This window comes from Struthio camelus, chromosome 19 (assembly GCF_040807025.1).
Source record: "Struthio camelus isolate bStrCam1 chromosome 19, bStrCam1.hap1, whole genome shotgun sequence".
Classification (NCBI taxonomy): Eukaryota; Metazoa; Chordata; class Aves; order Struthioniformes; family Struthionidae; genus Struthio; species Struthio camelus.
The window spans coordinates 8,142,317-8,168,112 of record NC_090960.1 but is presented as its reverse complement, the minus strand read 5'-3'; the positions used below and the strand labels follow the sequence as shown (position 1 = coordinate 8,168,112).

General features: G+C 53.6%; 2 protein-coding genes across 8 annotated transcripts; both read right to left on the bottom strand.

Moving 5' to 3' along the window:
- Positions 1 to 2,197: 2,197 nt before the first annotated feature.
- On the bottom strand, positions 2,198 to 18,659 carry SLC16A5 (solute carrier family 16 member 5). Of its 5 annotated transcripts, none has more exons than XM_068914035.1 (6): positions 18,360 to 18,659; positions 17,036 to 17,460; positions 15,906 to 16,153; positions 11,658 to 11,801; positions 7,438 to 8,304; positions 2,198 to 5,826 (listed from the first exon to the last, which is right to left on the bottom strand). In XM_068914035.1, the coding sequence occupies exons 2-6, from the start codon at positions 17,143 to 17,145 to the stop codon at positions 5,582 to 5,584; spliced, it is 1,614 nt and encodes a 537-aa protein (XP_068770136.1). In that variant the 5' UTR covers positions 17,146 to 17,460; positions 18,360 to 18,659; the 3' UTR covers positions 2,198 to 5,581. The 5 variants fall into 5 exon arrangements, with proteins under 5 accessions (XP_068770136.1, XP_068770137.1, XP_068770141.1 ...); XM_068914036.1 differs by having other exon boundaries at positions 4,508 to 5,826; positions 16,704 to 17,460; positions 18,360 to 18,618; XM_068914040.1 differs by having other exon boundaries at positions 4,508 to 5,826; positions 17,020 to 17,460; positions 18,360 to 18,618.
- Positions 18,660 to 19,852: 1,193 nt separating this feature from the next.
- Positions 19,853 to 25,404, bottom strand: LOC104146793 (tripartite motif-containing protein 16-like protein). Of its 3 annotated transcripts, XM_068914032.1 has the most exons (4): positions 24,445 to 24,870; positions 23,127 to 23,289; positions 22,346 to 22,408; positions 19,853 to 21,589 (listed from the first exon to the last, which is right to left on the bottom strand). In XM_068914032.1, the coding sequence occupies exons 2-4, from the start codon at positions 23,209 to 23,211 to the stop codon at positions 21,051 to 21,053; spliced, it is 687 nt and encodes a 228-aa protein (XP_068770133.1). In that variant the 5' UTR covers positions 23,212 to 23,289; positions 24,445 to 24,870; the 3' UTR covers positions 19,853 to 21,050. The 3 variants fall into 3 exon arrangements, with proteins under 3 accessions (XP_068770133.1, XP_068770134.1, XP_068770135.1); XM_068914033.1 differs by lacking the exon at positions 23,127 to 23,289 and having other exon boundaries at positions 24,445 to 24,761; XM_068914034.1 differs by lacking the exons at positions 23,127 to 23,289; positions 24,445 to 24,870 and adding an exon at positions 25,330 to 25,404 and having other exon boundaries at positions 19,865 to 21,589.
- Positions 25,405 to 25,796: the final 392 nt, after the last annotated feature.

The following is a 25,796-nucleotide window of genomic DNA, read 5'->3' as shown; positions in this document are numbered from 1 at the left end:
GGTGCGGAGCACATGCTGATCCCTCTTGCAATGCAATGTGTTGAGACAACGTTCTTCACAAGCTCCCTGCGCGTCTGTGTCGCCGCTCCCAGTCTGGGGAAACGCGGAGCTGTGCTTTCCGAACGGAAGCACGTGTTGGTTTGGAACAGAAGTCACAAACGGGGACTTTTCCTCTCCAGATATTTCCTTGACCTCAAACAGATACCATCAGTTGGTATAAGCGCACTTTGAATTGTGGAGAGCGTCAGGTGACTGAAGGTTCAAAGGGACAAACTCCCCATCTTGTAGACAATGAATAAAGCATGTTGGTTTCTGAACAGACAGCTGAGTTCCCAGCTCTCCAACGTCACTGCTCGTGCCAAGCGTGCAGGGTTGGCGGAGGCGGTAATTCTTTTCCTCTGCACCTAGTTCCCTGTTTCTTGACTGAGTGTCCCAAGAGAGACTTCCTCCCCTCGGTTAAATGCATAGATCTTTTAACATTTGTTCCTTGATTGGTTTTCAGCTTAACCTAATAAGCATAGATGAATGCATTGAGATGATCTATCAGCGCACGAAACACCGGAGCTCTGTAAACAAGGGGCTAAGTGTCCTCCAGAGGGGACCATGGCCTAGGGTAAGCTTTTTGACCGCTTCTCTGTGGGCTGGACAAGCTTTTAGGAGCTCTAACACGTGCTACTGAAAGGCGCAACAGCGAGCAGCTGTTGCAAAGTGTAGAAGGGCTGGAGAACCATGAAGTTTTACAACAGCAGGGACCTCACTCCTTTTCTGTATGCTTATTGGTATTCAGAAAAAGCGTGATGTGGGAAAAGACTGTCTATGGCTTCCTGAGTTAAGAATTATTTTGCAGCCAAATGTTTTTGGGCCACTGTGTGATAAAACCTGCAGCATGCTGTGCCACACGCACCTGCCCCCCCCCAGCACCTTCTCCTCTCGCTGCCCCTCATCACTCCCATTCTGCTCGGTGCCCCGGCCCTGTCTGCTGCCCTCGGCGAGGTGCGGCTGCCCCCCCCCCCCCGGCCCAGCGACGGTATTTCTACCTGATGTGAATGTTTAGGCCTGTCCTGTGCTGGCAACTTCAGCTGTTCTACGCGGTGTCAGTTGGAGCGTGTGTGTATGTCTATGCATGTCTGCAAATGCTCAGGCAAGCGTTCAGTACTACAACCTATTGCTAGGCTAGCGTGGTTTGCTCATGTCATAGCCAATCTTTTCTAGCGGAGGCTTTTGCAAGTGCCTCAGTGTTGCCATCCTTTAAAGCCACACGTGTCATTACATACGAGGCGAATGACTGCTGTGGGCAAGCAGGAGGAGAAGAGAAAGCAAGTAGAGGGGAACTAGCTAGCGTAAAGACAAGGGCTTGAGGACTCTGGGATTGACTGGGGGGGGGGGAGTGCAAAATGGAGTTTTTCCAGAGGAAGGATGAAATGCCTTATATTCACCAGCCCTGTGGATGTGGTCAGTCAGTTCGATTTTGCACGCCTAGAAGCAGGAGGACCTCGGTCGCCCAGCGTGGTTTCAGAGAGAGAGTAGTGTTTAGAGCAGGCTTTTGTCTATGCTGGCTGAGTTTTCAGGTGAGGCATCCCTGAAAAAGGTACTCTCCAGGGCACGCTCTTTGGTGTGTGGCAAGACGTCATCGGGAGCAGAGGCGCACCTCTGGCTGTCTTTCTGAGAATGACTAGCTCTGCTCCCTGGAGCCTTTGTCTCTCTTTGAGTTTAATCACAGCTGATTAAGAGCTGGGCGGAACAGGCTGCATTTAAGTTGATGTGGTGGAGCTGCCTCCTGGAGGAGAGTTGGATCAAGTTGCCTGGCTTTGCAGTCCTCAGAGCTTTTCTGTAGGCGTTACTGCCGGGTTGCAGAGCACGCTAGTACTGTTAAGGTGGCGTGCTTCGTTATGGGCTGCGTGCTTGTTGTCTTGGTGCTGCTTCGCTGCCGAGAGTTTGTCCGGATGCTCCGAAAAGATCACTTGGCAGCTGGCAGAAGGGGCTGAGGTGAGTGTGTAATGCTCTTCCTCTGGCTGTTTGCTCAGGCACTATCGGCTATAACGCTAAATGGTCTGAATGCTTCCAGCCCCTGCTGTTTGCCGGGAGACTTAGCAGTGAATGAACTAATGAAAGTGAGGTGTTCGCAGCCTCCCGGGCCCTTCTTTCCAGGGACGGCAGCTCCCACCTGATGGCATGACAAAGCTAGAACACAGTAAGTTTTCATTTCTAGCAGTTATTTAGCCATTACTAGCAAAGTCTTCCAGCAGTGTGACAAGCTCTTCAGCTAAGCAGTTTTGTGCTCTGAGGCGCATTGCAGTGCGTAAGCTGACCAGGACTCTTCCTTGTTTTCATCACGCTTCCCTAAGACTGATGCTGGCTAAGTATCTGAGATGTATAAAGATCCCAGTCTTGAACTATTTCAGCGTGAACTTGCTGGTGAACGTTTCCTTGCGATAAGGAAAGGTGCCTGTTGCAAAAATGCTTAGCTTGTAAAGTGAAGGAGACTGCTTTTATGAGCAAAGGCAGCAGGGAGGGGTCGGTGGGGACTGGGAGAGGGATGTTTATTTCTGGGCTATTCTTCTTGCTCTGCCCGTTCTCAGAGGTTTCTAACCTGGCTGAGGTTTTGGTGTTTGTCCCTAGCAAAAGCCCATATTATTTTACTGTCTGTAAGTGTTGGGGAAAACTGCTTTAGGGGGGTGGCAGTAATTAAGGTGTGGTTGCCTTGCATAATGGGAGTACCTTAAACTATGGCAAGGAACTTTTATTCCTTTTTGTTTCCTGTGGGCCTCATGATTCTTAAGCATGGGGTGTTAATATTTCTGTGCTATAGCTCTGAGAGGGAATGCTTATTATACCGTAGCACGCTCAGTATGCACGGCCCCTTCAAAGCTGCTGCTCGAGGCGGCTTGCAATTCAGGCTAAAGACAGAGGTAGGAGAGGAGAGCTGTAGCCCAGGAGAGCAGGGAGGTAGCTTTCCCCCTTTTGGCAGCAGCAAGCTGTTCAGTCGCCTTATTTACCTGTGGAAACACCGCCTGAAACGGTACCTGTTACGTCTCCGAGAGTTGTGTTCAAGCCATGGTATGTGGATTACTTCTAAACGGTCCCTGAAAAGTAGCTAGGGGAGACAACCCTGGTTTCAGTCAGCTTACGTTCTGGAAGGCTGCTAGACGTTTTTTAGGCCGCCAGAGGGGAAAAAAGTGAAAACTGCGGATTTGTAAACTAGGTGTTTCTCCTCCCAGAAACATCTCTCTGCCTATGAACATAAGTCCCAGAGACCCTGGCTCTGAGTCTGGGGGTATCAAAAACCTGTTCTAGAAAGCGCTCGCCTCACTTTCCCTCCTAAGTTACTTGGCACTATTGTGCCAGCTGAGAAACAGTCAAACCGGCGATGCTGTTGCCGTGGTATAGGAGGAACTGATCTGCAGCAACGGGTCAGCCCTGCAGACGCAGCCGTTGGCTCCGGATGGGGGGTGCGTTCTAGTGCTTCTTCCACGAAGCTTTATTCTTCCGCGATACGTTGTGATGGGTTGCAATTCAAGCCATATCTTGCTTGTTGTGCTCAGGACAGTTGTAGGAAAGGGCAGATGTGGGGCAATGTGCCCCCCCTCCCCCCCCAATATCTGGAAGGAAGTGTAAAGGGTATGTGAACGGGTGAACAGAATATAAAATTTGAGAGTTGCTATTTGTAATAGCTGGGACAGGTTTGAGACCTGATCTCTTCTCGTTGGTTTGTTTTCATGAGAGGAGGAAAGCTCCAATTCCTCCTGGGAGAGTACAACAGGCATTGTTTTGGGAAGCTGAGAGGCACCAGTCCCTGTTTCTTTTGTGGTTATGGACCATTCAAGCTTTCTTTACAGAAGTTGATAAACACATGTGACTAGAGATTAGGGCTATGTGTCTCCCACCCCTCATCTTCTTTAAGCACATGTTTGAAGAGGAAAAGCGAAGCCTTCCTGGTTCAGGAATGCTAGACCACTGCTGAAATAGCTACTACTGAGTTGTGCGGACAGAAACTGCTCTGAGGGACTGACACCTCTTACTGTAATGGCTAACTGTGGGGCTGTTATTGTCTTGGGAAGCCTTGGAGTCAGTTTTCCAGAGGTTTTTTTCCTGTGGTTTTTGGTTTTTGCTTTTAATTTTTGGCTGGGAAGCCCACAGTTGTAATGGAAACTGTGGTTTTGTTGCTACGAGTTTGACATAACGGTTCTCAAGATAAGCATTAGAGCTGAGTTGAAGGCTGTTGCTTCTTCCATCTCACTCCCATCTTATGCTTCCGCTTTTTCCGATGGTTCTCATGTGTTTAGTGGTCTTCAGCTCCAGTGCTTTGTGAGCTCTCTGCTTCTGTCAGCTCAAAAATGGTCTAGAATAGCAATGGTTTGGCAACTGGAGCTGATCCTGAGAGAGGCTAGAAGCTGACGCAACTCGCGCATTAGTACTTACATGTGTACCTCTGGGGAGCGTCACCAGAAATGCTGCCTAAAGGCAAGAGACTGGATGTGAAAGGTAATGCTGACTTCTCTTGGTGTATTCTCCCCCCCCCCCATGTCTTTTTTTGGGCAGAATAGTTATGCTTGTACCAACTTCTCTCAAATGAGAATGCTGGTGTAACTAAGGCAGAGAGTCTAAGGCCTGACCTAAAGAGCTAAGTTTGTTTACGCAAGGGGGAAACGTGAGTGCTAGAGTGGCTTTGAATGTGGCCCTCTCTAGGGATACAGACAATTATTCTCAGGCCTAGGGCCTCCCTCCCTCCCTCCCCTGCCCGCCAGTGGATGCTGGAAGGAAGTGGATTTACACAAGCTATGCACCAGGAATGCCATGTTGTGACACATCGGGATAGCTGAGGTATCACTAGTTATAAAAAACAGACACTCTAGGATTGGGGGTTTTTTGGTGTTGATGCTTTGGAGTTGAACCTTTGGGTCTTTGGAAGTGTCCGCGAAATGAAGAAATCAAGCATACCTTGTAGGAAAGAATATTTGATCTGGCTAGAGGCTTGCCTGAGTTCGGCAACCCATACAGCAGCCTTCGTGTGCTATTTTAGAGGTACAGGGAATAACAACAGCCTTCCTGTGGGAAGCGTTTGTCTTTTCCTTCCCCTGCCCCAAAATGACACGTTCTGACTAGGCCAGCCAGTAATGATGACCTTTTCCAGGCCCAAGTGATACCTGTTTGTGAAAAGATCAGCCTTGTGCATAGCCATTAATATGTATTTGCCAGTGTTAGCAACTGAGATGTGTAGAGGAAATTCCAGGGGCCTCTTAAAGACACTGACTTAAACCACTGGAATGGGCTTAGCTTTTGTGTCTCTGAACCAGCTCCCATGGTCACTATCCCATGGTTTGCTTTAGGAAGGCATAATTCTGTCTGTTCCTTGGCTGATGCTGCCTATGGGGCTCAGCCTTTGATGTGGATTGCTCCCATGGAGTCCAATGTGGCCCCGCTGAGTGGAAGTGCAGGACAGAAGGGAGATGGTAATCGTGGAAAGCAGTCAGTCTTCTCATCTACCATCAGTGCTGGGCCTTGTGTAGCTTTGTACTGGCCACATAATTGTTTGGGTTCCTCTCTCTTTTTGTTTTTTTTGGTTTTGTTTTTTTTTTTCTTTTCATATGCTCGTGATGTAGATGACTGCCGGAAGAGGTTGTCTTTCAGACTGTGATTCAGTTAGTATTTCACTGTATTGATATCTGGAGGGATGATCCAAAGAAGGTACTTTGGAGGCCTCTTTCAGTTTGCTTTTTCTTTCCAGGGCACAGAAGCTGAGCACCATGAATAACGAAGCCGATATCAGGAAAAAACTGGAGGTGTAGAAGACACAGTGGAAATCATTGGTTATGTCCACCAGGAGACCTGAAACGGGAATCACAGTTTAGTCAAAGATAAGATGCGGACTAAAGGGAACTGTTCATGTAAATGTTAAGCCTCAATCGCTCATCAGACTGCCATCTACAAAACCCAAGCTTCCACAGATGAGTTGAGTTCTCTTCTGTAGATTCAAGAGCTTCTCTGTTCGTAGTCGCTGCTCAGGCGGTGTTTCTGCTTCTGTATAAAGTATTTCTCAATGAACTGAGAAATCACGAAAGAAAGGAAACTCATTTTTTCACCCACCTGCTAATTCATTGCGTCTGCTCAGCAGATCATCCCTGCGCCCCTGCCACTCACTGGCTTTTGGGATGAGTGACCCTGTTGCGCCCCAGGGCATTGAGAACTGTCTCAACAATCAGTATGTTTTGGTCTCTAAACTGAAAACTTGCCTTCCTTTAATAGGACGTAATCAGGATGAGGAAATGCACAGCCCAGCAGGTATTATAACTAATATTAAGTGTCTCAATAAAAAACACTTAGAGTGGTATATTAAGTGAGCATTTCAACATTAACTCTAGAGGTGGGAAGGCGATATTCAAGTAACACATGGGATGCCTTCTCTACAGGCTGCATACATATATGTGGAATACTGGAGTAACGTGTGTGTTCTGCATGCGTTCTTTGGTGAGGGTTGGCGATGCTCCCTTTCATAGCGGGTTTTCTTTAGCAGACTTTAGGAGTCTACATGAGAATGGAGCTGTTCATCTGCCTTTTCTCCCAGAGATGTCCAAGAAAACACTTTTTCTTCACTTTGAGAAAAGCGACTGGCACTTGAATGCCTGGGGATACTGTGAAGTATAGTGCAGATTATCATCCCCTTCCTAGACTAGGCAGATAGTTTACTGCTGAATGACGGGCAATCCATTGTCTGGCGAAGAGAACTAAAAGCCAGACTGGATTCATGCTCAGATTCATGTTTCTTGCTTGTCAGTGTTTTGAATGTGCTGCTATACGGCAGGAGCAGCTGTGTCTTGGACAGGTCACTGGAGCAGTGTTTGGAGTGAACCTGTGATGTTGTGAGTCCTGTATTGGGCTGGGGGCCACGACTAACTCGCTGTCTCCGGAGAAGGAAGAATAAACTCTAGGGCTCGGAAAGAAGAGTGCATAGAAGCTTAGTTTACTAGCAGGCTCTTGACTAACCAGTAACACTTCTGATCACAGTAAATGTGTTTAACGGGATGTTTGCAGCTCCTTGAGACTTCATAGGTAAAATGATGCAGACTAGCAAAGCAGTGAAAGAGCTCTTAAGACAGCAGGATCCTACCACGGAAATCTCTCTCTCTGTCCCCTGGCCACTCACTGGAAAAAAGCTCTCATCACTTCCATGCCTATCAGAGCTGCATACCAAGTGGGTCATGTTTTCACTCTCTGCTATTGCTTCAGTGATTCTTGGTCAGCTGCAGAAATGGCCCTCGTTGAGAAGGGGCTGGTCGTTCCTTTCCGACTCTGCCTTTTCCCTTGCTGCCTCTGCATAACTGACCTGCTTGCGTGGCCTTGGGAACTCCCTCCTTCCTCTTGTTCATGCTCCCAAATGCTTGTCCCTAGGGGGTCTAAATACCCTGTTCTTCCCCAGCCTGCTTCAGTAGCTTCTCTCACCTGTGAGAGGCGGTCCAATGAGGAGAGTGATACTTTCCAGGACAGTGAAGAGCCCCAACGCGCTTGAGAACCTGTCCATCTCCACCACGTCCATCAGCACCTGGAAGGTGAGTGCCCCGATGCCGCTCATGGCTATGCTGAGGATGACGCAGTAGATGATGAGTGCGCTGAACTTGGCTGAAAGGACACAGATGAAATTGCTCAGCCCGCAGAGGAGTACAGCCAGGCTGAACAGATAGATACGTCTCCCTGTGAAGACGCTGAGTCCCGAGAGCAGCCCTGTGAAAGGGCGTATGAAGATGTTGATGAACCCGATAACGGAGATGAGGAGAGCTGCCCTGCGTTCCTCCAGCCCACTGTGGATGGCATAAGGCACGAGGTAGATGTGGGGTAATGCAAACCCCATCATCATCCAGGTCACTCCAATAGTATAAATCTGGTAACCTTTGTTTTGGCAGAAGATGTCAAAAGCCAGGTACTTGTGCAACATCTGGAGGCATGCAGGCCTCCTGGCTTGCTGCGGGACCTCGGGGTGGGGAGAAGATGCTCCATTGGCTAGCTGTGCCTCTTCTGCTTCTCTCCCTGGCTCCTCTCCAGGCCTGGCTGGCTGTAGTACTGGTCGGGACGCAAGCTGGACAGGTCTCATAATGGCTCCACAAACGCAGCAGTTGAGTAGTATTCCTCCAAAGAGGAGAAAAGTGTTTCTCCAGCCCATCTCATCCAGCAAGTACTGAGAAAGCAGCGGCCACAGCGTGAAACCGAGGGAGACGCCAGTGGACGCCATGGCATTGGCCAAGGTTCGCCACCGCACAAAGTAGTAGCCCAACACAGTCACTCCTGCCTGGAAGCTGAAGCACGATCCCAGACCTAAGGTAAGAGGGAAACAGAAAAGGACAGCACCTGATGCTTCTGTGGTGCCTTGCAAGGGGAAAAGATTCAGGCCGCACCCAGAGATGACCATTTTTACCACTGGAGCATTTCCTCACCTGCCAAGCAGCTCGAGCCCCACTGATGAACACTCACTAGCCCTGCCCCAGGGGTGAAGAAGGATGTTTTGGGTAAACGAAACTCTTTGCGTTCCCAGGGATACTAAATACACTGATCTAAGCTGGCGTTTGTCTGGGGCGCACCGCTGTTCCTAAAATCATTCCGAAACTGTGCATTAGACAAATGCCGAGGACCTGTTTTTTCTCCTGCACGCAGCAGACAGTGCTGCTTTTCTGACGCTTTCAGGGCTCAGGGAGTTACTTGTTGGTTTTCTCTCTCTGCAGTGCAGGCCACCTGGCTTGCAAGATCCCACAAGGTTCAGTGCCGAAGTGACCTGGCTTCAGCAACTCATTTCTCTGCGCTAGAAAAAAGCAAGAGCAGACCCACTGATAGGGGGGTAATGTGCGGTGGGGGGGGGCGCGCTATGTGCCCAGCAGAGGGTGACGCGTGGCTGCAGGGGAGATGTCAGAAGCGGGGGCGCGATAAGTGGCAGGACGCCTGATGTGCAGCATGGCGCCTGACACATGCCCACCGGGGGATGGGATGTGGCGGGGGGGGGGGCACGACATGTCGGAAGAGGACGTGATCTGTAGTGGGGTGTGCTAAGTGGCAGGGGGTGAAAAGCTGTTTGGTTGGGTGTAACATTTGGCTGAGGTGTGTAATAAGTGGCGGGGGGCCTTAAGTGGCTGTAATAAGTAGCAAGGTAGGGTAATAATTTTGGGGGGTCCTAATAAGTGGTGGGGGTGCTTAATAAGTGGTGTGGTGGCATAATAAGTGGAAGTGAGGGCATAGTAGGTTGTAGGGGGCCGTGATAAGCAGCGAGGGGGGGGTTAAGGAGTGGCCAGGGTGTACTAAGTTTCCTGGTGGTGTAAAAAGACATGTGTGGAGGGGTGTAAAAAGTGGTTGATGGGTGTTAGAAGGGGGTGGGGGGGTGTAATACATGGCTGCAGGAGGGGCATGTAATAAGCAGCCCGGGTGAATGGTATAAGGCGAGGTGGTTATAAGTTGCAGGGGGCATCATGAGTGGTGGTGGTGTGGGGGGGTGATTTGTCAGCAGGGGGCCTGTCCTGTAGCGGGGAGGGGGGATAAGTGGTGGGGAGGTGATGCGGCAGGGGGTGAGACGTGGCGGGCGGCGATACGTCGGGAGAGCGGCAGAATGAATAGCAGAAGGCGTAAGGTGGGCTGGCGGGGCGCGATCTGTGCCCGGGGGAGGGTAATAAGCAGCGGGAGTTGAGACGTGGCTGCAGGGTGCCATGGGCTGGGGGTGCGATGGCAGAAATGGGGCGTGAGAAGTGGTGCGAGGCGGGATCCGGGGCAGAGGGGCGCGATAGGTGCCTGCTGGGGGTTGATACGTGGCGGAGGGCAGCAGTGTGGTATGTCGCAAGGGGACGTGATCTGTAGGGGGACGTGATAAGTGGTGTGGGGGCAGTAACTGGTGCAGGGGTATAAAAAGTGGTAGAGGTGCATAATTAATGTTGGGGGATCCTAATAAGTGTCTGGGGGGGTGTAAAAAGTGGCTGGTGAGATATATATGTGGCTGGGGAGCCTAATAGGTGTTGGGGGGGGGGCTAAAATGTTGTGCGGGGCTGTGTTTGAGTTTGTGCCCGTTGCCTCTTGTCCTGTTACTGGGTACCTCTGAGAAGAGTCTGGCCCATCCTCTCGGCACCCTCCCTTCAGGTACTCGTACCCCTGGCTGAGATCGCCTCTCAGTCTTCTCTTCTCCAGGCTAAACAGTCTCCGCTCTCTCAGCCTTTCTTCGATGGAGAGCTGCTCCAGTCCCCTCATCATCTCCGTAGCCCTCCGCTGGACTCTCTCCAGTCGTGCCAGGTCTCTCTTGAGCTGGGGAGCCCGGCACCGGCCCCAGGACTGCAGGTGCGGCCTCGCCAGGGCTGAGGCGAGGGGGAGGCTCGCCTCCCTGGCCCGGCTGGCTCCACTCTTCCTAAGGCAGCCCAGGACGCCACCGGCCTTCTGGGCCACAGGGCCCACGGCTGGATCCCGCTGAGCGTGCTGTCCCCCAGGCCCCCTTCCGGCAGAGCCGCTGTCCAGCAGGTCAACCCGCAGCCGGTCCTGCTGCTGGGGGTGGGAAGGGGTTATTGCTGCCCCGGGGCCGGACCCTGCGCTTGCCTGGGTTCAACACCGCAGGGCTCCAGCGGCTGCCGCCGGGGCGGGCAGTGCCGCTTCGCCGCCTGCCCGGGGAGCCCTGTAGCGGGGGTGGCGGGGGGCAGCCGCTCTGGCGGGGATCGCGCCCCCGGCGACGGCGGCTGCCGCTCGGCTCGGCCCGGCCCGGCCCGGCCCGGCAACGGGGTGGCGGGAGCGGCTCCTGCCCTGGGCTCCGGGCGGCAGCCCGAGGGGACCGTCCTCCGTGGCAGCCAGACCGGCGACGAGCCGCCGCTCGGCCCCGGCCCTTGCACATCTGAGTCTCTCTTGGGACACTCAGTCAAGAAACAGGGAACTAGGTGCAGAGGAAAAGAATTACTGCCTCCGCCAACCCTGCACGCTTGGCACGAGCAGTGACGTTGGAGAGCTGGGAACTCGGCTGTCTGTTCAGAAACCAACATGCTTTTGGGAACTCGGCTGTCTGTTCAGAAACCAACATGCTTTATTCATTGTCTACAAGATGGGGAGTTTGTCCCTTTGAACCTTCAGTCACCTGACGCTCTCCACAATTCAAAGTGCGCTTATACCAACTGATGGTATCTGTTTGAGGTCAAGGAAATATCTGGAGAGGAAAAGTCCCCGTTTGTGACTTCTGTTCCAAACCAACACGTGCTTCCGTTCGGAAAGCACAGCTCCGCGTTTCCCCAGACTGGGAGCGGCGACACAGACGCGCAGGGAGCTTGTGAAGAACGTTGTCCCAACACATTGCATTGCAAGACTGAAAAAATTTGCTTTCTCAAAAGCAAAAGTCTGTGAATCTACAAAGAAGAGCAGACATCTCTGCTTTCCATCTCACCCTTTAGAAACCTGTAGCTCTGTGTGACTCGGAGGAGAAGCACTTTCCAAGGAGCTTGGCTGGGCAAGGTGTGCATTAAAGGTATGTAAAGGAGTGCCAAGGGGAAGTCTATCCAGTATACAATTCCTGCTGAGCTGTGGGGCTTTTCATCCTATTTGTCAGATGAATGAAAACCATGAGCACTCAGTCTGGACTCTTCTCGTTCTCACCACTTCCTGTCTCTCAACACCCCCAAATCAAGCGCAGCAGCTGGATTTGCCTGCTGTGCTTTGGTACTCACCAGTGATGAAGCCGGCTGTTAAGTAAAGCTGGCTGAGGGACTTGCAGAAGGAGCTGGACACCATGCCCACTCCGCTGAGCAGGCCTCCCAGCATCACAGCAAACCTGCAGCCAAATCGCTTAACCAAGAGGCTGCAGAGGGGCCCTGGAAGCAGTCAAAGAAGCAAAAGGAAAGCAGTTATAGAGAAAGGAATTATCTTGTACTTGAGATTGCCCTCTAGTAGCTGCTGGACTGCTGTAACGGTCAAAGCTGCATTGTGTGATTTAGGCTAGAGACCCTGAGGGTTGTCCTAGCAGCGTCATGTAACAGAGAAGCCAGAAATAGAAAATACAGTCTTTCATCCTCCCAAATGATTGGTCAACTTGTCAGCTGAAGGGAAGGCCCCTGTCATCTGCTTGGTTCTTGGACATTAGATAGGATTTCTAAGCTTCCTTGTGACAGAGTCTAGGTAAACCTCTTGGAAATGGAAGAGGGACCTTCAAGTGTGATTCAGTGCTCATATGATATTCTAGGAATGATTTGAAAATGGTTAGGACCTGGACTTCTGTGCTACTGAGCAAGAGATTGTAAGCAGGGTGCTATTTCTGCTTGCATACTTTCACTCTCATTTCATTATATTTTTCAAATATTCTGCCACAAAGTCTCCTGAATTGCCCTTGGCTCCCCTCTACCTAGATGAAATTCCCTGCAAGAGGAGGCAGATCGACTCTGAAACAGATCATGGATGGGAGAAAAATATAGTCCTTGGGGAGGATTATTTAAAAATGCACAGAGAGGCGGCATGTTTGTGTGTGTTGGAATCAATCTATGCTTCAGGCCATGGCATCCAAGCTACAGCTTGTGGAGTCTTGCAGCTGTCCTGCAAGTCATCTCCCCAGGAAAATAATAAGGTGTTATTCTCAGCACAGCTCTTCCCACATGCCCATCCTGGCATACCTGGCAAGGGTGGGTCAGTCTAACTGTGTCCACCTCCAAGAGGACACAAGCCTAGGAGCAGCCCGCACACATGCCGGTTCCCACTCCCACGCCTCCGGCACAAATAACGCAGAGGCGCAAGCAAGCGCTCAGTGCAGGTGAGATCTTCCGGAGGGCCAGAGCGCAGCTCGGCCTGTCTTGAACAGAAACCTAAGTTTTGTTGTGGGCTGACATTACTGGCAGGCTTTACTAAGAAGCAGCTAAGTTACTTCATCGGAAAAAAACAATGAACAAATAGGCACGGAAGTGTGTGTTTAAGGTCAGTTAATTCTTTAATTTTCATGGACTTAGGGTGAAGTCCGTGAGATTGTGGCAAATTGCCGATATGTTAATGTTGCAAATTTAGGGTGCTTCATGTTGGGGTAGAATTTTAGCTCAGACTCGCAGGATGTCAGTAGGAAACATGCTTCTCTCTGCGTGCTCTGGGACAAGAGGATCTGAAGAGAGAGTTTCTGTTCCTATGAGGATCCACGAGGATTTCCAGATTTTGTTATCTTTTTTCTCTGTAACTCTTAAGGTTATAGAAGCAAATTCAGCATGGCTGTAACCTTCCGAATTAGTCCTCAGTCGGTGTGGGAAAATTACCTGTGGTATATTTGTGACCTAAAACAATGTCTGGTTGAAATAAAATCCCCATAGTCAAGCGAACAATGGAGCGTTATTAAAATTAGGACTGCAGCAGTTTGTATGTTGGTCTGCTTTAGCCATTTTTCACCTCAGACTTCAACTGGCCTTTGAAAAAGTAATTAGCAGGTTCAGCAAACTGGTGGCTGGATTATTTTTCCTCCTGCTGAAGACGTTAAGATTGGTACTCCTGCTTAACCCATCCCAAGTTGCCAGAAATCATAAACTGAACCCTCAGAAATCATGAGTTTGGCTTTAAAAATCATAAGGGTGTTTCCTTATTTGTTCCTGTTAACTGGCTTTCTAGGCTTCAAACATTATTTTTCACCTGCCTGGGGCTTTTGTGCTTTGCTCTGCAAAAATAATTCCAGCAAAACTGCTGCTTTTGTACTAATGCGAGTCCAGAGTGTTATGTTTGCTTAAATATCAGGAGACAGGAACCTGTAAGGGCTTGAACTCTGGCCTTTTCCCCACTGAGGACAGTCATAGGATCCTGAGGTCTCTCGAATGATTCTTCTAACAACATAATTATCCATCGCTTTTACCTAGGAACGTTGCATGGGTAATAAGCTATGTTTGGCTTAATAAGTTATGAACTGCTGTTTGCGCTGTGCCTTTCCCTGTTTCCCTCCATAGCTCTGCTGGCCTGAGGTTGGCTCTCCTGCACGCGAGCTTCTCACTCAACTGATGAGTCTGAAAAAGGAGTTTTCTGTCCATTTCCCTCACTGTTTACTGATTTTGCAACAATTTCTTTTCCTTCAGTTACTCTCAATTAAAAAGACTAAAGGAGAAGAAAAGGGAGAAGAACCTGTAAGAGATGCTGGTGCCATGAAAGCAATTTTGGAAAGGGTTTAAAGGCCAATCTGATGGATGCAACTTATGAACTGGAATCAAATAGAGCCTGGGCCACTGTGAAGACAGTCAAAAGTCACAGCAAAAGTCATACATGTTTGGCCTGGGAGGGGGGAGTCTTTTATCTCTGATTTTTTTCATTGGTTTTACTCCCTGGCTGCCAGTTGGGTTACTCCTGCTTTATGCTGCTCAGGGACAAGAACAAGTACTCTTCTGCTGTAACAGCCTGCAACAGGAGCCAATAACTGGCAAGCGAAGTAACGGCTAGCTTGTAATTTTACTGGTTATGCCTTGCCAAACTCTATTAGTGAATATGATTAGCATAAGGCTATTCTTGTCTAGTTTATAACTTTCATATCTATTCATTGGTTTGTATTATCTTTTGCTGTGGCTCCAGCCTCACAATTATTTCATTAGAGAAAGTTCGATAGCTGATATTTTCTTGCAAACACTGCCACACTTGTCCTGCCTGCATGCGTCAGGGCTGAGCGTGATGTGGGTGCTGTGCGGCTTCTAAGGCCGTTTCCCAGAGCGAGCGGGTCCCTTTGGACCCCCTCCCAGCAGCAGCAGCAGGGCTGCGGGGGTGGGAGGAAGCACAGGGAATGCCCCATGGTTTCCGCCTTTGCAGCCCCACAGATACGGCTCTGCTGCTGCCAACTTTCGGTGATCGTTCCTCCCACAGTCGCTTTCCCTGAGGTCGCTTTCTATCTGCGCCTTGCATTTCTGCAATGGCTTCTGGTAAGGTACAGCCTCTTGCTCCCATGTCAGGTGGCTGTCAGCCAAGTCCTGCACAGGAGAGAGTGAACCTGTATGGCCTTTTCATCAGCATGACTCAGGGCTTTTGTTTTTTGTTTTTCCTTGCTATAATATGTCACCTTTCACCATTTCTGGAAAGGGGCATGCATGAACTGAGGGCCTTGCTGGATGCTTTGCTCCTTTTGCCTAGGTGGGTTCGAGTAGCCTGTTAGTCGAATAAGCATAGGGGTTGCACGTGGAGGGGTCAGTGGCAACACAGGCTGCTCATCGGGAAATCCTCAAGCTGCCTGGACAGTTTGTTTTTCTCTTCTGTGCAGAAATGCCAGACTCGATGGGTGTTGGGGGTCCTGCCCTGTGCAGCTCCCACATTTTGTATGGGAGAACCAGAGCTTGCTTTCCAGGAGTGACTCGCTCCCCTCTCGGCAGAGCACCACCCTTCCTCCGTGCCCCTTCTCCTGGCAGGTGCCACCTGACCCACATCCTGCCTTAATGCGGCCGGGTCACCTGTGCCCCCATCCCTGCCTGGGCATGCACTCGCTGCCACTGCCCCAAGAGCTGCTCTTAACCCCGTGTCCCAGCCAACCCTGGAGGAGCCTGCCAAAGCCTTCTGGCACCTTGTCAGCCATGGAGAGCACGCTTGTCATGTGGCACATGGAAAGGGATGCGGTCTTGTGGGCAGAAGAGAGAAGAAAGCACCTAAGCTTGTACCTCCACCGTCCAGCTTGTTCAAATTGCTGCTGGGGAAGAGAAGTGAGTTTTCACTGGTCTGGAGGAGCTGGGCTGAGAGAGGGATTCTCCCTCTTTGACCAAAGGTCTCTACTCTCTCTTAGAGGGGCAGCTTGGTACCTGTGGACATCTAGCTCTGGGCTTTGGGCATTGATCAGAGTGGCTGGGAGATGCCTGCATGCTGCTGACCTGCTAGCTACTGCCAGTCCACATCAACTTCCCAGTCCCGTCCCCCTTCCCCTCCAATGAAATATTAAAAGTGCACTCATTAACGACCCCTCGTTAGCGGCAGAACCGCAGGAGGCGTTTACTTACCGCCAGCGTGCAGCACAGCCACCATGATGGAGGGGAACCATGACGTCTCGCTGTTGGTGGCCTGGAATTCATGCTGAAGGTCCGTGAAGAAGACACCAATGCAGGAGGGGAAGCCCAGAGTCAGTCCTTGCAGCAGCACCGCGGCAAGCAGGACCATCCAGGCCCAGCCCCGGTCCTGGGGCTTGCTGGCTTCACGTGCTGCTGCCCCTCTGTGGGACATGATGGCTCCTTTCTCCTTCCAAGCCAGCCTGCTGGGCAAGGGAGCGGGGCTACCGCCTGGGACCGGCCCTACAGAGCAGGGCCGGCCGTGGCCCCACGCTCAGCCCCACTGACGCCTTCTGAAGCTTTCGCAGCTGATCCTTCAGCCTTCTCACTCTGCATTTCTCCCAGCGCCTCCCTTCCTTCTCGCTGCAGGATCCTGGCAGTGAATTACTTGAGAAACTTCCCCTTTTATATTTCACAAAACTGCGAGCGCGGCCAGGTACATAACCGGACCACACCTCCTCTGAGCTATGAATTGGCCTTACCTAGTTCCCGCCCTTATTTTCCCTTTCACCTGCTTTCATCATATGGAGTCCTCTTGCTGGCAATTGCTAAGGTCACCAAGACCTCATAGCGAGAGGATAAGGAAAACTGTGCAAATGCCAAGAAAAATAGCAACATATAAAGCTTGTAGCCAGGCTCTTTGCGAACCGTTCAGGAAAACTGCTCCTCTGCAGAGTTTAAAGTGCTAAAAACCATTTTTAAAACCATTAATCACTTAGGATCTAGTGATCTCAGTTATGCTCTTGGCTTTACCTCTGTTTAGAGCTAGAGCCTCTTCTGAGATCCCACGTCTGATTTCTTTGAGCCCAGCTGTGTGAAACTCATAGCAGAGGCATCCCTCGTCCTCTCCACGTGAATAAACACACATAAAGAAAAAAAAATCTGCTTTGGCAGCTGGATGAGCTCAACCGCAATGGCCCTAAGGTCGCTACTCTGCACAGCGCAATATTTATTTAGCATCTAAATAGCGCTTTTCCTCTAAAACAATAGCAACAACTGAGTTTGGCGTGCAGCTTTGAAAGTGACTAAGAGTTTGAGCTTGCTCAGTATTTCAAGCTGGCGTACTCACGGAGTTCGTCCCGTACCTCAGGCTGAGAGCCGAATCGGGAAAGCGAAGGGTAGAAAGAGTGTGTGTGTTGTATGCGTGCGCGGCGCCGCCAGCTCGTCCCCTGGGCGCTCGGCACGGCCAGCTCATTGCCCGCGCTTAGACACTTCTACTTCAGCAGCAACTGAAAGCTTTGATGAAGGCTTTTGCAATATTAACTGAGGCATCGCTTCTGCAAACAGGGCTCTCGTGCCCGCCGGCTCGTGGCCAAAAAGAAAGGGCCGTGGGCAGCGGGGGGCTGTGGGAAGGGGCTCTCACATGCAAAGCACGGTGGCGGTGCTCAGCCCGCTTCCATCCTTTGTCCACTTTAGCCGGGCAAAGATAATGCGGCTGATTCAAGCGCTTGTCTTGCTGGTGTGAATTAGTTGAATCCCAGCCCAAAACCTCTCCCTGGCAACGGCAGACCTGAAAAAAAGGCAGAAGCCCAGCTCCTCTCCGTTCCTGTGCAACGCTTGGTTGTGTCCAGCACCAGCCCTGGCTCCCGCGCCCTTTCCCTGCGCCCGCTGGCCGGGCTGACAGCCGCGGGGACGCGCGCCGTCCCGGCTCTCCTCCGCCGCCCGCCTGGGGCTGCAGGACGCCTCTCCCCCCGGCGGACCGACTCGGGCAGCCGTCCGGGCCCCTCGCTGCCTGCGCCCCGAAAGGTAAAGGGAGCGAGTTCGTTCCACCCGCAACAGCAGCAGCGCCGCAGAGATCTCGCGTTAGCCCTTCCCAGGGCCACGGGACAGGCTGCGCGGCGCAAAGGCGTCGGGCCGGCACGTGCTTTAGTGCCGGCGCGGGCTCGGCGCGCTCAGCCGACCTTCCCCGGGAGGCGAGCCGTGAAGCCGGGACGACCACGAGCGGCTCCGCGGAGGTCGGCTTTTAGCGAGCGTGTGGCCGTCTCGTGCTGTTGGAGCGAGGTGCCCCGAAAGGGCCATACACGAGTGACCGCGGCCAACACGGCCAACAGCCCAGGGGTGGGGGGGGGTCCCCCTACCCGGCCCGCGGCGCCTGGGGGACGCGGGGCTGCCCCGCACGGCCTTGCTGCCCGGCCGCTCTCCGCCGTCGCCGCCTGCAGCTCAGCTCTCCTTCACCTCCTAGCGCTGTTTATTCTTCTTCCAAAAACCGGGGGATTCAGGCCCTGCTGGAGTCCCTCAGCATGCGCGGCTGCCGGGGCGGGCGGGGGGCAGCCCGCCGGCGGCGCTCGGCCCAGCCGGGCCTCGGTTTCCCTCGGCTGCGATGGGGGCCAGCGGCCGCTCCCCCCGCCCGGGGCAGCCGGTCCTTTACGCCGAGGAACGCAAGGCCTGCGCGTCCCTGGGGTCGCTCACCTCCGAGCACGGGCTTTATGTTGAGCCCATACACGCTGCTGCCGGCCATCTCCCTGCCTCCTCTCCTCGGCGGGGGGGGAAGAGCGGCCCCCTCCTCACCGGCGGCCTCTCGGCAGGGGGGCGCCTGGGCCGGCCCGCTCCTTCCTCCGGGGAGGAAGGGAGCGGTGGGTTGAAAACAGAGTGGGGAAGGGGGGGGAAAAGAGCAAAATGAAAAAAGGAGGAAGGCGCTCGGAGACCGGAAGAGGCCTGCGGCTCAGGAGCGGGGAGGGGAAGCGGGAGGCGCGTTTGCCACCCCCGGCCCCAGCGGCCCCGGCGGTGGCCCCTTGGCCCCGGCGGCGGCCCCTCGGTCCCAGCAGCCCCTCGGTCCCAGCAGCCCCTCGGTCCCAGCGGCCCCTCGGCCCCGGCGGCGGCCCCTCGGCCCCAGCGGCGGCCCCTCGGCCCCGGGGCCAGTCCCTCGGTCCCGGCAGCGGCTCCTCAGGCCCCGGCGGCAGCCCCTCGGCCCCGGTGGCAGCTCCTCGGTCCTGACAGCAGCCCCTCGGCCCCAATGGCAGCCCCTCGGCCCCGACTGCAGCCCCTTGGCCCCGTGGCAGCCCCTCGGCCCCAATGGCAACCCCTCGGCCCCGACGGCAGCTCCTCGGCCCCGACGGCAGCCCCTTGGCCCCGATGACAGCCCCTTGGCCCCGATGACAGCTCCTTGGCCCCGATGGCAGCTCCTCGGCCCCGGCGGCAGCTCCTTGGCCCCGACTGCAGCCCCTCGGCCCCAGCGGCAGCTCCTCGGCCCCGACTGCAGCCCCTTGGCCCCGTGGCAGCCCCTTGGCCCCGGCGGCAGCTCCTCGGCCCCAATGGCAACCCCTCGGCCCCGACAGCAGCTCCTCAGCCCCGACAGCAGCCCCTTGGCCCCGGCGGCAGCTCCTCGGCCCCAATGGCAACCCCTCGGCCCCGACGGCAGCTCCTCAGCCCCGACAGCAGCCCCTTGGCCCCGATGGCAGCTCCTCGGCCCCGGTGGCAGCTCCTTGGCCCCGGCAGCAGCTCCTCAGGCCCCGGCACCCCCCGGGCCCGGGTTTTAGGAGCTGGGCTGCTGGAGTGGGACGTTTACTGTAAACCGAGCGGGGCGGCAAGCTGGTTTTATGGGGGGGGGGGTCACTCAGCAGCTGCTGGGGGTAGCAAAGCCAAGCGCTCCTGCGGGCAAACACCTTTGGAAGTGACTCTTTAAGCGCCTTTTCCCGCGGGCTTGCTGCGCAGCCCCCGCCGCGAGCGGCAGCGGGACGCCCGGCTGCACGGCCCAACCCCGCCACGGCCTGGGCAGCCGTTTCGGGGCAGACGACGTGCGCGGAAACCGAAGCGTGAACGCTCCAGAGCTTGCAACCGGCTTGAGACACCGACTGTTTGAAGCCGTTCCAGCGAGCCAGATTAGCAAAGACTCGTCTGACAGACTGAATCTCGCAGAGGAAGCGCGTGGGGTTTTTTGTTTGTTTGTTCTTTTTTTGTTTTTTGGGGTTTTTCTTGGTGACATGGTGGATGTGGGACTGCAGAGCGGCTTGGGGCAGGGACCTGCCCCTGCACCCAGCTGCAGTCTGATGTCTGGAGCCCTCTCCAGCAAAACCAGCCCTGCAAAACCTGAGCTCTCTGAGCACCTCAAAGCAGGTTCCTGAGCCAAGCAGCCTGCAGCTGGAGCAAGGAGAGGGTCTAAACCACCCTAAGCAGCCAGCTGGGACAATGGGGCTGCCCCCAAGGGCCACTTCATCAGGAGAGTTTCCTAAGCGCTTCCCATAGCAGCGCTCCCATGTCCTCCCCTGCAAGGGGTACCAGGGCCCTGCATGCCCTAATTAGTCTTAATTAGTCTGAGCAGCCTCATCTGGGGTCTCCTCCCACACACCCTCCACCTGTGTTGCTCTCAAGCTGCATTTAAGCTCAGGTCCTTGGCCCAGTCCATGCTTTAGGTTGACCTGCTTTGGTGCTTTCCCTGGTGGACCTTCAATCTTCCTTGTTGCTTTGCACTTGTTAATCACCAATAATGTGGGTGATTAGTACTAATCAGGTGAGAAATCCTACTCTTGGCACTTACTGGACCCAGCTTAATGCCCATTAGGCAATATTGGGAGTTACAGTGCTTGGCATGGAGATGGGAAATGAGGAGTAGGAGGGCAGCTGGCACCAGTGTGTGCTGACAGCTTCTGTTGGGTCAGAGGCATCTCTCTTCCCTGAGAGCAGACCTCTGTGGGGAGTGCCTGGGGTGGTGGGTGCCTGTATGGGGTTTGCATGTGGGCTGGCCCCTCTCTCCTGACTGCTGCCCCCAACCTGCTGCATTGCCTTGTGCTGCTCTGTGGGTTTGTGTCCCAGTGTTGCCTCCTGGGAGTGGTGATGGGACAGTGCAGGGATGTCTGCTGTGCAAACAGCCCTGAGGGCTTTGCTGGGGCCTGGCTGAGGTTACTGGGGGTCTGGGGAAGCTGCTGGTGTGTTTGTGAAGGGAATTCCCTGCCTTTGCAAAGGAAACTTCCTGCATTTGCAATGGGGAGGAGGATGGTGTTCCCTGAAAACTGGGTCTTTTGAGGAGATGGGGTTGCCCTAAATCACGAACTGCAGAGCAGCTGCAGGACCAGCCCAAAAACCACACCAGCCCCCAGGAATCACACCCCACTGTGTGATGGATGGAAGTTTTAAAAGTGCCCAAAAAGGTGTCAGAAAACTCCTCTATTCAGGGTGTCGCTTCAAGGTGATGGAGCCACCGCTGCTCACCATGAAGGCTGGGTAGAGGGGCTCTGTGAAGGTGGCCAGGAAACGGTAGATGAGGTTGGTGGTGTTGGTGATGCCGTAGAAGGTCAAGGAGCCGGCGGCGTAGTCCAGGAAGACGCCGATGGTGCGGTAGTAGCCGCCCTTCAGGGCAGTCTGGACATTGTCGTGCCAGGCAGAGAGCTGGAGCGAGTCCCACTCGAGGCACCACGAGGCACTGTTCCTGCCCATGAGGTAGAAGACGTGGCTCTTGCCCGCCTGGCGCTGGCAGCTGTACGTGGCGCCCAGGCAGAGCCACGAGTCGGACACCTCGGCCTCCCAGTAGTGGCGGCCCTCGCACAGGCTCCGCGAGCATGCCACTTGGGGCCAGCAGCTGAAGCCTGGGCAGGAGGTGGCGAAGGTGTCCAGCAGGACGCACACGTTGAGCACCGACCGTGTCTCCTGCAGCAGCAGCAGCTCCTCACTGGCTGTGCTCATGTCCCAGTTCAGCTCGCAGTAATCTGCATTGCAAGAGGGGCAAGGTGGGGAGAGTCCCACTTAGGCTCTGCAGAGACCCTGTTCTGCTCATGGGATATATAATATATTATAATATAACTTCCCTGCCAGCTGATCTAATCTATCAAACGCTCAACTGCCCAGTTCGCATTCCTCTTGGCTTTTCTGGATGGGGAAGGGATCGCAGTGAGTGTTGCCCTGTGGCTGGCTGTTGCAATAGGTGTAGATCCTGCTGGCTGTGGGGTGGCTGCTGGCAGGCAAAGCAGCCTGAGTGCTTTGGGAGGTGGTGTGCTCCTTTTGGGAAACCTGCTTGCCTTGGGTGCCTGGTGGCACAGCACAGCCTTCCCACCCTCTTTCCCTTGGTGTTTGGTTTGACACAGCTTGGGATTGGCAGCTCCTTCCCCAGCGGTAGCTCTTATGCTAGGGAGACTTGAACCTTTAAAGCAAACTACTTTTTGTCTTTCTTCCTGTTGATAAGTTCTTGTTAAGGCACAGCACCCTGTTTGGGGCAGGCAGAGAAGGGCTCATGGGGTATTGAAGGTGTGCAGCCAAAACTCATGGAGCCTGGTTTTAGGGAGCTGGCAGATTTCTGGGCTCCAGCTAGCCAAGAGAAGAGGGTTTGGCCATGCTGCTTGGCTGCTGCACTGGCTGGATCCTGCTTGGCCTCTTGTCCAAGGATGGTTACACCAAGGAAGGTGCAGGCAATGCCCAGGAGCCACAACAGGACAGGGAAGACATGATAACATAGTGCTGACACCTACATTTTAGGAGGCTCTTCCTGTCCACATCCGGAGGGACAACTTCGTTGTTCAGCATTGTGATTCCTGGGAAAGAAGAGGAGAGCTGTTCATCCTGCTAGGACATGCAGGTCAATGCAGGCTTAGGGCCACTGGGGTGGGGGGAGAGAGAGCAGGGGGACAGTAAAATGGGCCACCAAGCCCTTGTTTTACAAGCATAAAATCTGGCATTGAACCCTTGATATGAGCAAAATTCTTCTGCTTGGCAAATCTAAGAATCCCATTCTCCTTACTTTTCACATATTTCTCTGCATTTGAATTAGCAAACTGAGGAAAACAAAGGTGGGACATCGGGAGATGGGGAAATTTCTGCAGCATTGCAAAGATATTTGTCTCAGCATTATCTCCAAGGTACTTGTGCAAGGTTCCCCAGGATTCAGAGGTCTGCAGGGCTCTGCAGCCTTGTGAAGAGCAGCTCCAAGCATGTGTCACCTGCAGGCAATTAATCTGCTCAAGACTGGGGGACACAGGGCAGCTCAAGAGATAGTGAAGCTGGTGACACTGGAGTCCTGATGGCCCATGGGCAGCACTGAAAGATAAGAGATAACCCCAAGGAGCAAGAAAACTAATGGAACTAAGTGACAGCTAGGGAATAGGGTTGACTTTGGGACTGTTCTAGCTTTCCTAATTTTTAGTGACTGCCATTTGAGTTCATCAAGATCATCAGTGTGTTTTTCCTGCTGTTGCCATAGATGTGCTGCCATGACAAAATCTAAAGCTAGATCACTGGGTGGAAGGTGCTTACCTTTCCCAAGGATTTTCTTGACGAAGCAGAGACCAAGTGTTGCCAGCTGAGTCCTCAGCTCACTGAGGGTCTGCTTGAGGCCCATGAAACTCGAGGATCCCTCACACTTGGGACTGAGGACGGGCTCGCGGCACACTCCTATCCCCTTAGCTTTGGGGAGTTCCTAGGAGCGACAGAGGCTTTTGCTAGGAAACATTGCCGTAGGGTCAGATGTTGGATCCTTTGCTCACCTCTGCTACACCACAACCTGATGGCAATCACTTGAGGATTGCAAACTCTTTGGGGTTTGGAGAAACCAGTGTGCTTCTCCAGCCCTGGAAGGGATAGGGTGTGTGTGTGGATTACTTGTCCAGATAAGTTGGGTTAAACATTCAGCAGCTGCCTCCCGCCAGATCTAGGTGGAAGGACATGGCTCCCTAGCTAAGGTCTGTTTCCCAAACAAGTTAGTAAACCGGACTTGGAAATATCTACAGGTTGTCTGCAAGTAGATCTAGTGACTTCCCACAGACTGAAGGTAGGTGACTAACTGACCTTCATCTTTATGCAGAGTGCCTGGGGCAGAGTGTACATGTTATGCAAGATGCATTTACAGCTGGGCCTGGACCTCTGTGCTGCCAGGTTTCACCTGCTGTGATGGGTGTGGAGAGGAGGGACCCGGCAGTGGCTTCCCCTCCTTTTTGCCAGAGCCTCAGCCTGAGAAATTGGACTCAGATGGTTTTATGGGCTCTGCTAAAACCATTTTGCATCTCATGGCAATTCAGTTTTCTTTTGGCTCTGCAGACATGAGCAGGCAGGTCAAAAACAAATGAATTGCTGTGCTCCAGGCAAAACTGGCACTGTATGGGAAAGCCGAGCTACCAGCTTGAGCTTGGGGTGACTAATGTGAGTTTTGTGGTGGTGCTGTGTGAGGTGAGCTGCAGCCCCTGGCTGTGATGCTGCATGGTGGCTGAGGCAGGGCTCGGTCCTGGTAGGAGAAGGAGCCCTTCCTTTGGAGCAGTGATGCAGGAGCACCCCTTTCCTGCCTTTTCCGATGCAAAAAAGGCAGATAAAGGGATTTTAAAATCCTTCTGCCAAGGTTCAGGTGTGTGTGCTACTTGCTGACTTTGCTCTGTGGCTATTAGGAAATCTCAGCAATGCCTTCTCTCACTTGCCTTCCTCCTAGGCACCTGGCAAAGCCATGTGGAGGTCTATTAACTCCTATCACCTGGAAGTGCAGGGACCCAGTCTCACTATGGGCAGGCTTCAAGTGTTTGGAGGTGGCTATGTGACACCGATGTGTGCTGCCACCCCCCTCCCATCTTGGGACATAGGCCCTCACCTGCCAGAGCTGCTCATCGCTGGTGTCCTCAAGGAGGTGCCTCAGCCAGGCATCCTGCTCCCGGAAGTGCTCAAGCTTCTCCTGCTTCTCCTGGATGGAGTCGCCCAGCTGGAGCAGGGCTGTGTGCTCCTCATGGTCGAGGAAGCCCAGCAAGGTTCCATGGAGCTGCCTGAGTTCCTGCAGGATCTCGGCGAAGCCCCGGTTCACCTCCTCTCGTGCCTGCTCCACCACTTTCTGGGGGAAGGAGACATGTGCTGTGGGCACCAAACCCTCCAACTGTGGTGGTCTCGCTCAGCCTCTTTTCCCCAGAATGGTTCTTCAGGCTAATCCTGAACGATTTGCTATTAACCACAGAAGGGGATGGAGCCTTGAGTGTCTGTAACAGGATGGCAAAGCCAGCACAGCTGCTAGCTGAGCATTGGCTCTGTTTTGGAAAGGCACCAAGTCCATGTTGACTTAGCAGATTCTTCATGTGACTGAGGAGGGCTTACTTTAAAAGTGCTCTTAAATGGCCCCTTGAGAGCAAGTTTGGCTCTATGGGGGCAGATTTCTTTGCAGTGGGGAAGCAGGGGCCTTACTGTGAGGTGGAGCACCCTTGCTTTGTGCTTGAGACTGTCGGAGGCCACCATCAAGATCTGGTTCTCCAGGTTGGCCTGTACTTGCTTGATCTCTGCCTAGAAAAGAAGACCCATCTTGTGGTTTAGCCATAGAGAAGGTGCTGAGGCACTGCTTGCCAGGACCCATGGAGGGGTTATGGGCATACAGGGTGACTGGCATAGCCCAGCATTGGCTGTGTGGCAAAGGAGCTGCTCCTGCAGAGCTGCTGATGGAGTCTCCTTTCCTTCCAGCTGCATCCCAGCCCTGTTTAGGCCAGCTCTTGCTCACCCTCTGCTTGGATCGCTCCTCCAGGCAGGTGCTGGGCTTAGACATCCTGTGTCCGTGCACCTTGCTGTTGCGGCCCTGCGGCTTGAGGTCCCGTGGCTTGAGGTCCTCAGAGCATGGCACAGCTTCCCAGTCTTTGAGGAGCTCCTGCAGCCAGGGGTTCCCGAAGGCTGTGTGTGCATGCTGGGGCTGGATGAGGTCCCTGCACAGATGTGCCATGCACTGCAGGCAGGACCGGGGTGACTTCTCCTGCTGGGAGGAGCACAGGTCACAGGGCAGGTCCATGGTCCCCACTGAAGAGACTTTTGCCCTGTGTTGGGGTTGGACAACAGGGCTGCTGTTTGTCCCAGGCAGATCTTCTGGCAGAGCAGAGGCTGGGAGCTGATGCCTTCCTGGCCCTGTGGGTCACCTGGGCACCTACCTGATCTGTGGGGCTGCCCATGGCAGTGAGCGCTGCTGGGGGTGTACGG

Bases quoted from the DNA above. Each gene is read 5' to 3' on its own strand.
- SLC16A5 (XM_068914035.1), bottom strand. From the start codon at position 17,145: ATGAGCTGGCCGTGCCGAGCGCCCAGGGGACGAGCTGGCGGCGCCGCG. The intron at 11,802-15,905 runs GTAAGTAAACGC...GACTGCTTCCAG, and splicing joins GGCTGTGCTGCACGCTGGCG to GGCCCCTCTGCAGCCTCTTG. The intron at 8,305-11,657 runs GTGAGTACCAAA...CTCTTACCTTAG, and splicing joins AACAGCCGGCTTCATCACTG to GTCTGGGATCGTGCTTCAGC.
- LOC104146793 (XM_068914032.1), bottom strand. From the start codon at position 23,211: ATGGGCCTCAAGCAGACCCTCAGTGAGCTGAGGACTCAGCTGGCAACA. The intron at 22,409-23,126 runs GTAAGCACCTTC...CTTCTTTCCCAG, and splicing joins CAAGAAAATCCTTGGGAAAG to GAATCACAATGCTGAACAAC. The intron at 21,590-22,345 runs GTAGGTGTCAGC...CTTGCAATGCAG, and splicing joins CAGGAAGAGCCTCCTAAAAT to ATTACTGCGAGCTGAACTGG.